The sequence below is a fragment of the Vigna unguiculata genome, chromosome 3 (genome assembly GCF_004118075.2).
Source record: "Vigna unguiculata cultivar IT97K-499-35 chromosome 3, ASM411807v1, whole genome shotgun sequence".
Lineage (NCBI taxonomy): Eukaryota > Viridiplantae > Streptophyta > Magnoliopsida > Fabales > Fabaceae > Vigna > Vigna unguiculata.
The window spans coordinates 56,240,302-56,250,360 of NC_040281.1; the positions used below are offsets into that span (position 1 = coordinate 56,240,302).

Sequence of the window (10,059 nt, forward strand, 5' to 3'; positions counted from 1 at the left end):
ACAATATTCATTTTTAATTGTAAATCATATTTTATATAGTTTATGTTGGTGAAATGACATGTTTATGAAAGTAAAATTTCAGTTTAATGAAGATAAACATTTAAAACTAGTTAAAATTGTAAGTTTTGGTACAATATATGAATATTTGCATAACTGGTTTCTACATAGTCAAGGGAATTTTTTTCACTAAGTAAATTTTGTTTACTTGTAAATTTAAGAGGTTTGGTCATTAAATGGTCATATAATCATTGGACAAACTTATTGTAGTGAAATATTCATAGTTTTGTTTATAGTATTATTGATGTGACTTATTATTGTTTGTGAGAATATCTTACTATAATATGTAATAAGATTCTACAGGTTTTCTTTGTTTATAACATCATTTTATAACTTCAAATAGTCTGACATTTATTTATTGTTTTGTTTAATGACCTATTATGATTGTACCATACACACAAGTAGATATTGAAAAAAATGCAGATGAACAAAAATGATATATTATTAGATTCTTCTTTTTAACATTTTTACACAAGAGTAGATATTGGAAAAATGCAGATGAACAATAATGATATATTATTAGATTCTTCTTTTTTACATTTTTGAGAAAAAGATAAACTTATATGCATAAGTTATAATATGTTTTGAAACACTTTAATATGTGATAATATATATCGAAAATTTGCATGGACCACAATTTTGTTAGTTCTACTACATGTTACAAATAATATTAATATGTTGATTTTTTTTATAGAATATATATTTCTATTTTTAATTTACTTTATTTTTATTTTATTTATTTGTGAAACCCCGTTTTAGCTCCTATGAATGTTTCTTTTAAAAAACAAGAGTTATAGTTATAGTTTTATTTTTATTTGAATATATAAAATATAGTTTTATTATTTAATTATCATTTTCTATATTTTAATATCTCTCTAAACCATTTATCTTTATTTTTTATTTCTTGACTTCTCTTAGAGTTCTTTGTAACAAATTATTATTCTTTTTCCGATCAAAGAGTGTTAGTGAATTGATAATACAATATCAATTATGACCAATAAATAAATACAGTCTTAAATAGTTTATGTAATTGTGTGTGAGATCAAAACCAAATAAATGAATATATATGGTAGAATAAATATTGGTTTGTGAATCAGATATCCTTAAAACAAATTACTTTTCTAACTTTTCTCAAGGTAAGAGGAGTCATCTTTGGAATGTTATTAAACTTTGGATTTATTGACAGTGAATTACTAGTGAAATAGTATATTGTTGAGATTTGATTGAATTAAGAAATTTCATGTATGAATGAGATAAAAGTTAGATGTTAGGTTTGAAGAAGAATGTTATTGAGTTAGAAGTGACGTCATTGCCTATAAAAGTAAAGTAATTTTTTTTATGGCCCAATTATGATACTTGAATTATAATTAGTCTTTTGATTCAAGATTGATCGAAAATGAAACAATAAGTTACTTTTAAAATGCCGTGAAAATAGTAAAAATATTAATTTAAGATATTGTATGTTATATTTAAAATTTTTCTTGAAAATCTCACAAAAACTTAAAATAAAATAAAATTATAAATATAAGTGAGAACAAACATCTTATAACTAAATAATTTTTATAAGGTCAACTTAAAATTGAATAGCAGGATATTTTGAATTTTGAGTGATCAAATTAAATTAAAAAATGACATTTATGCATTATTAATTAAAGTTATTTAAAATATTAAATTTGATAAAGTTCGTTAATTAATTTGTGTGCAGTTTTAAACGGCCGTGTACCGACAAATTTTAGTTATATAAAATAAGCATTAAAGCAAACAATAACATTTGAATATATAAAATATATTTAAAATTTAAAACGAATTATTCATCCTGTATCATTTAAATACTATCATTTCTAAAAATGACAGCTTTTGTTTCTAAAAAAATTAGCTTTTAATTGAAATTTAATTTAATTATACTATTATTTCCTTCTCACAATTTGATCACGTTGTTTAAATCACTCACATCCTCAAACAATATAATACACCACAAATTATTATATATTATTTATTACGTAACTACTATTTTTAAAAAAATAAATAAAAATGAAGACTGCCTATTATTTACTCAGAGCTAAATAAAATAAATGTAATTGATGAAAAAAATATTTTTAATAACCCAAGAGTAGTGTATGGAATAGTCATTTAAATGAGAAAAAGAGAAAATAATACTTTAACAAAGTTTTATTTGACAAATTTTGACAAATAATAATTTTTATGATAAAAAATATCTTAAAACTTTATTATTTTATTTTTATAACTTATAAAAAATAAAAAATATTCTATTAGATAATTTTATCAAAAAATTATTTGTCAAAAAATTATTTCTAAAAAAATTACCAAAAATGTTTAGTGAGAAAAGTTAGTTGTTGATCGTATCCCATCCACACCAGTTGCAAGGCCCATGTTTCTTTATCATCATCCCTCACCTATCTTTGGCAGCCTAACTTCTAAAGTGTTTCAGTTTCCAAAATCAAACTCAAAATTTAATTCAGAAATTAAAAATCAGATACATAAAAAAATAAAATTGAAATGAAGGAGTTGTTTGGTATTCCAAAAAGCACAATGGAAAAAAATAAGAATGCAATCCTAGTCAGATTGGTAGTTGGATCAAATTGAATTGGGATGATGAGTGCAAAGGAAATAAGATGAAGGGTGAGAAAAGATGATTGGGCTAAACCAAACAGAGGAGGGGCCCGCACCTGATTAATAGTCCACTTCGTTCGGTGGGCTATTCACTCGCACTCACGCCCTACACGTACGGTCCTATCTCATCAAAACCCCAATAACCAAGTAAATATAAAAACAACTTTTTCTCTTATTCTTTAAGGGGTGGGCTACGACCTTTAGCCAACCCTTTTGTGGTCCGTTCCCATTCTCATATTTTATATCAAACGGGGTGGTGTGGTGTGTGTGGCGTGGTGACATGATCAGAAAGTAAGTAACAAAGGAAAGAGAATCTCCAAAAAAAAAAAATAATAAAATGAATTGAATTCGATAAATAATAATAATGGACCTCAAGGTCCAAACTCCAAATCCAACAGATTTGCCCTATTTTAAATGTGTTTGAGAAAAACCTTATCTCCCGAACCTGTACGAACTACGTTCCAAATATCAGAAACCCTCGAACTCGAAGGTCCAATTAGCTCCTCGGGTTCGTTCCCAGGCCCAATCTCCATCTCTCTCTCCGGTGAGCCCTCCATCTTTCTCTCTCCTCTCTGCAAAGCCCTAGATCTCACTCCGGTGAGGCTCAGGCCTCGTTTTCCGCTTCGGATCCGCTTTTCACACTCCAATCCTCTTCACGTATATATATATCTGGTGCCTCCCAAACCCTAACTCTTTGATTTCTCCGTTTTTCTTAATTTTCTTCCGGTTAAACTCTTTTAATCTCGCTTTTATTGTTAGCAAGTTGTTTTTTTATCGTGATTAGGTTTCCTTTTTTGCGTTTTGTGCTTTGATTTGTCGATCTCGGTGGTCGCTCTTCAGTTTCGTGTCAGTGAATTGGCTGTTTGTGTGCTGGAATGCTTGATCTGGACTGTGTTTTTGTTTTTTGATTTTGTATGTTATCCTTAGCTGTTTTTGCAGTGGTATACCATTGAAGATCTGATTTCCCATCTTTGACTTTTGAGGTTGACCTTGTAAATAGTTTGTGAGCTCTGAGAGTTGTGGTTGATGGAGGGAATATTCTAGGAGCGTCTTTCACTGATGAATTTTGTTCACTTCACTTTGTACTGTTGTGATTGAGTGGGCTGATCTGACCCGTTTGTGGAGCCAGTGCCTTCTTTGAGTTTGTGGACAGTTGTTGATTTAGCCTTGGCCTAAAGGCTCACTGAATATTAAAGGGTTGTATGTACTAGGATGGCCGAGGACAGCCTGTTGGGTCTTTGATTCATAAAAAAAGTAGGATGCAAACCAATAGTAAGGTGAAGGGTCTAACAGAAAGTCTTAAACCATGATCCTGCCAGCAAAATAGGATGCTGGTTGCAATACTGACATGCTGGTCCATCCATTCTGATGTTACTGGCACTAGTCTACAACCCTCTTTTCAATATTCACTTTGAAAGTTAGTTCTTTATACCATGTCTTGTATCCACAACTCAATCTTATATGCACAAATTTCTGTTAAACAGGTGTTTGATTTGGTCTTCACTTCTCTCTTTCATAACTGCGCTACCTAAAAGAATGCTATATACTTTATTGTCTTCTAATTCTTTTTTCTTGCTCTTTGGCTCTCTAAGATGTCACTTATGCATACAATTGTAATGTATATTTTGTTTTATTGTTTATATCCTGTATATTTGAACGAGAGTGTTAATGTATCTGTTTGGAGGACATTTCCTGGTGGGAAGTTACCATTAATTAGCAATTTTATTTCTAGGTGAAGCAGGAAGGTACATATCAAAATAAAATATGGTGGTTACTGTTGAAGAAGATAAAGTGGTTGCGACCCCTGATGTGAAAAATGCGCCTGTCAGTACTGGTTTTCAACCCAGCAATGATCTGGTAAATTCGGAAAATCAGTCCGACCATAGTGTGGAAATATCCGAGCCTCAGCCTGATAACGATCTCTCCAATTTCCAGGCAGAGCCTAACAAAGTACTTGCAGCATCTGAAGTCCAGGATCCCAGTGGAAATAACACTGAAGGTACGTTGCCCAATGCCGAAGAACCTCCTAGCAGTGAGTTGGAGAATCTTGAGACACCACCCAACAACCAATCAAATAATGATGAGGGCCCACTCAACAATCAGCATGTTGATTCTGTGGCATCATTCAAGAATCCATCAGAAAGCTCTGAAGATGTAGCTGATGATAAGCTTGTTAGTTCCGGAGCTCCTCTTGACCAGAAGCCTGTGTCTGAGGCACCATCAAGCGATCAGTTGGTCAATTCCGAGACACTTCCAGATAATGGCGTGGTAGATTCTGAACATCAGACCAGTAATGATGTGGTTGTATCTGAAACGCAGCACAGCGATGAGGTGGTAGCAGAGCAAAACAATGAGGTGGTTTTACCTGCAACTGTCGAAAGCGAGGAGGTGGTTTTATCTGAAACACAGCAAAGAGATGAGACAGTTTTATCTGAAACACAACGAGGCGATGAGGCAGTTTTATCAGAAAAACAGCAAAGCCAGGAGGCAGTTTTATCTGAAACACAGCAAAGCCAGGAGACGGTTTTATCTGAAACACAGCAAAGCCAGGAGACGGTTTTATCTGAAACACAGCAAACCAACGGGGCAGTTTTATCTGAAAGACAGCAAATTAATGGGGTTGTTTTATCTGAAACGCAGCAAATCAATGGGGCAGATTTATCTGAAACACAGGAGGTGGTTTTATCTGAAACACAGGAGGTGGTTTTAACTGAAACACAGGAGGTGGTTTTATCGGAAACACAGGAGGTGGTTTTATCTGAAACACAGCAAAGTAATGAGGCATTTTTATCTGAAACACAGCAAAACAATGAGATGCTTACTTCTGAAACCCAGCCCAGCAATGATGTAGTCATGTCAGATGCACAACCCAACAGTGAGCCACTGGTGTCTGGCTCACTGCCCAGCAGTGATATAGTCGTGCCTGAGAGACAGCTCAGCAATGAGACTATTGTACATGAGTCACAGACCAGCAATGATGTGATAATGTCTGAAGCATTGCCTGAAAACGAGACTGTACATTCTGCAGCTGATCCTAATAATCAGCTCTCTAATTCTGACTCTCTTTCTCAGAATCATCATTATACTAATCTACACATGATTCCTGAAGATCAGCTGCCTCAACCTGAATCACTGCCCAATTCTGATCCACTGCCTGCTTCTGAACCACTGCCAGACAGTCATCTCACAGACATCAAACCAATATCTCATAATCATCTTGCACAGTATGATACACTACCCAACAGTCATATGCACCATTCCGAGGCAGTGGCCAACCATGAACTAGTACCTCACTCTGAGGCGTTGTCCCATGAACACATAGCCAACTCTCATTTGTTGCCACACTATGGGCTGCAAAACAGTGAAACGCTGCTCGACAATCAGTTAGTCAATTCTCAACCACACTATGAGATAGTCAACGCTAGCAACATTCCCAGCTATGAGATAGTCAATGCTGAAACTCCATTGAACAGTGAGGAACCTACTCCTGAAACTCAGCCAAGCAAGAGGAGAAAAAAGAAGTCTATCGTCTGGGAACACTTTACTATAGAAACAGTCAGTCCTGGATGTAGAAGAGCATGCTGCAAGCAATGCAAGCAAAGTTTCGCTTACAGTACTGGTTCAAAGGTTGCTGGTACTAGTCACCTCAAACGCCACATAGCCAAGGGGACATGCCCAGCTCTTTTGCGTAGCCAAGATCATAACCAGTTCAGTCCATATACTCCACGGTCAAGGGGAAGTGATGCTGGCAATGCTAGCAGTGCCCCCAAGCGACGCTATAGGTCCCCTAATACTCCTTACATAATATTTGATCAAGATCGTTGCCGTCACGAGATTGCTAGGATGATCATTATGCATGATTACCCCCTTCACATGGTTGAGCATCCGGGATTTGTTGCATTTGTCCAAAATCTGCAGCCCCAGTTCAATATGGTTACATTTAACACAGTTCAAGGAGATTGTGTTGCAACTTACCTGATGGAAAAGCAGTGTGTTATGAAGTATTTTGAGGGATTACCTGGACGTTTGTGTTTGACACTGGATGTTTGGACCTCAAGCCAGTCTGTAGGATATGTGTTTATAACTGGACATTTCGTCGATAGTGATTGGAAGTTGCAGAGAAGAGTTCTTAACGTTGTGATGGAACCATACCCTAATTCTGATTCTGCTCTCAGCCATGCTGTATCTGTTTGCATTTCTGATTGGAATTTGGAGGGCAGGGTGTTTTCTATCACTTGTGATCAGACTCCGAGTGAAGTTTCCCTTGGGAATCTCAGACCATTACTCTCTGTAAAGAATCCACTTATCCTTGATGGTCAGTTGCTGGTAGGAAATTGCATTGCCCGAACCTTCAGCAATGTTGCAAATGAACTATTGGGTTCGGTACATCTTGTTGTAAAAAAGATCAGAGACAGTGTAAAATATGTGAAGACTTCAGAATCACATGAGGAAAAATTCTTGGAGCTCAAGCAGCATCTTCAGGTCCCCAGCGAAAGGAACCTTTTTATTGATGACCAAACCCAGTGGAATACTACATATCAGATGCTGGTGGCAGCTTCTGAACTTAAGGAAGTGTTTTCTTGTTTGGACACTTCTGATCCTGATTACAAGGGAGCCCCATCAATGCAAGATTGGAAGTTGGTTGAGACCCTCTGCACGTACTTAAAGCCCCTTTTTGATGCAGCAAACATTCTTACCACGGCAACTCATCCCACTATTATCACCTTTTTCCATGAAGTTTGGAAACTGCAGTTGGATCTGTCTCGAGCTGTTGTGAATGAGGATCCTTTTATCAGCAACCTTACTAAACCCATGCAACATAAAATTGACAAATACTGGAAAGATTGTAGTCTGGTTTTGGCAATTGCAGTAGTTATGGATCCTCGTTTCAAGATGAAGCTTGTGGAGTTTAGTTTCACAAAAATATATGGCGAGGATGCCCATGTATATGTCAAGATTGTGGATGACGGGATTCATGAGCTGTTCCACGAGTACGTGACCCTTCCCCTGCCACTGACCCCTGCTTATGCAGATGAAGGAAGTGCTGGAAGCCATATGAAGACAGAGGGGTCTCCAGGAGGAACTCTGTTGTCAGATAATGGATTAACAGATTTTGATGTCTACATCATGGAAACTAGTAGCCATCAGACGAAGTCTGAACTGGACCAGTATCTGGAAGAATCACTGTTGCCACGTGTTCCGGACTTTGACGTTTTGGGCTGGTGGAAGCTAAACAAACTCAAGTACCCTACGCTTTCAAAAATGGCCAGGGATATATTGTCTGTTCCGGTCTCAAGCGTTCCTCCAGAATCTGTTTTTGATACAAAAGTGAAAGAGATGGATCAGTATCGAAGTTCCTTGCGGCCAGAGACAGTTGAGGCCATTGTATGTGCGAAAGACTGGATGCAGTATGGAGCAGCCGAAGCTTCCAACGCGCTGGTGAAAATGGAGTTCTAGATTTTATTCATGTAATTTTGGTTTACGTAGAGGGTGTGAAAGAAAGACCGCATCATGCATCGCGATATTTGATGAACCTACACGTTCTCATTTAGGTACTCTCTATGATGGTAGGTTCTTGTATTTTACTTGTAGTTCTTAGTTATATGTTAGGCTATGTTGATGACATTTGATGTGTAGATTTGGACGTGAATGCCTATATTCTAGTTTACTTCCCTGGACTAGATGCTAGAACAGATGCCCTCCTCAAGGTGATTTGTTGATGTAATAATTTAACTCAATATTCAATCACTGCTATTCAGGAGCTCCACTTGCTCTGGCCTGTCGCTTATAGTTAGATTCAATTTCACTTCTTAAGTATGTTCCTTTTTTTTTTCCTTTTCTGAAACATGTATTCGTCCAAGCCATTTATGAAAAGTGAAAAAGACCACTTGAAAATTGTCACTGTCAGTCAGCTGATGTATAATGTTATGTGATGGTATTAGAGATAAGCAAAGACGCGGGAACTGTGTAGTTCATCACAGCGTATGCACTACTCGATTGAACTCGGGAACCTTGGTGTCTGCAGGTAACGATTTTGGATCAAGTTAATGTTTTTGTGCGTATAACTTTTGCTTTGCTTTAGTCATCAAAAGCTGTAATGGTTTGCAACTCTTGTTTGTAAATATTTGTTTATTAATTTATGCAGAGAATAAATATGTAATATGATAATTGAAATACATGGTTAGAGACAGAAAAAGTAAAGCTGTGATATAATTTTGACTTAATGATTTTTTTGAATAAAGGTTTAATTTAAATAGTTTTAATGTTAATTACTTAGTATTTATCAGAAAAGAAAATAAACATATAAAATGAAATGAATATTATTCTGTAAGTTCAAAATATTTGATTTTATTTTACGTTTTGTGGAAGGCTTGTATACTTATATATAATTCTGATTTACAGGGCCAAACCATCTAATAGTACTTTTTTTTTCTTACGAGTAGGTGTTTATTGAAAAATTTATTCGAATTAGAATTAATTCTAAAACTGGCCCAAGGTAACTTAGAGTCACTTAGTACACTGATTTTTGTTTTTTTTTTTAAATTAATGATAAACTATAAAACTTCTTGATGAAAAGGGAAAGTTTGAATATGGGATAATTACATATTGAATATGATATTTTTTTAATATTGTAAATATAGTTCCATATGCAACACAAAATCAAAAACGACCAGACCCACACCGGAGAAATGCCCATTCAAATCAAATAAAAAATAATGGTTGTTTCTTCCTGCACCATGTCAAAATTTTCCTGCACCCATCATTTCAGATTTTATTTTCTGGTTCTAAATGAACTCCAGATATATTTTTTCTGAAGATACTGACACACTTTTTTTTTTTTTTTTTCTGAAAGACACTCACCAACTCTAGTTCTGGATAAAATTTTCCGAAATCTTTATTGAGGCGGGGGAAGAAAATAGATAGAGTATGGGAAGAAACAGCCAAAAAAAATTGATTAACCACAAACTGGACTCTAACCGGGCCATTACACTCCCCTTTTATTTACAGGTCCTTTCTTCCCCGTAGTTTTCGGTTCGGCTCTGTATTCCATCAAATTTCTCCTGCATTCCATTATTTTGGATTTTATTTTGCGAAAACATTCTTTTCGAAACACATTCACTCATTTTACAGAAGATACTAACCCACTTCAAATTCCAGATAAAATTTTCCAGAAACCTTCAGATAAAATTTTCCAGAAACCTTCATGGGGTGCGCGAAGAAAATTAACTGGGTGAGAACAGACTACTTTATATCGGGCTAGTGACATAATAACGAAGGCGGCCGTGATCAGGTGGAGTGAGAGAGATATTTTAGTAATAATAATAGTAGGAAAGAAGAAAAATCATGTTCACATTTTTTTACTTAAATACA

At 35.3% G+C, this 10,059-nt stretch overlaps 1 protein-coding gene across 2 annotated transcripts; it reads left to right on the forward strand.

The window, feature by feature from the left end:
• Positions 1–3,077: 3,077 nt before the first annotated feature.
• On the forward strand, positions 3,078–8,595 carry LOC114178113 (zinc finger BED domain-containing protein DAYSLEEPER-like). Of its 2 annotated transcripts, none has more exons than XM_028063830.1 (2): positions 3,078–3,360; positions 4,421–8,595. In XM_028063830.1, exon 2 carries the CDS (start codon positions 4,453–4,455, stop codon positions 8,143–8,145), a length of 3,693 nt encoding a protein of 1,230 aa, XP_027919631.1. In that variant the 5' UTR covers positions 3,078–3,360; positions 4,421–4,452; the 3' UTR covers positions 8,146–8,595. The 2 variants fall into 2 exon arrangements, with proteins under 2 accessions (XP_027919631.1, XP_027919632.1); XM_028063831.1 differs by having other exon boundaries at positions 3,080–3,360; positions 4,430–8,595.
• The last annotated feature ends 1,464 nt before the right edge of the window (positions 8,596–10,059 follow it).

Coding starts and splice junctions, on each gene's coding strand:
- LOC114178113 (XM_028063830.1), top strand. CDS start 4,453: ATGGTGGTTACTGTTGAAGAAGATAAAGTGGTTGCGACCCCTGATGTG.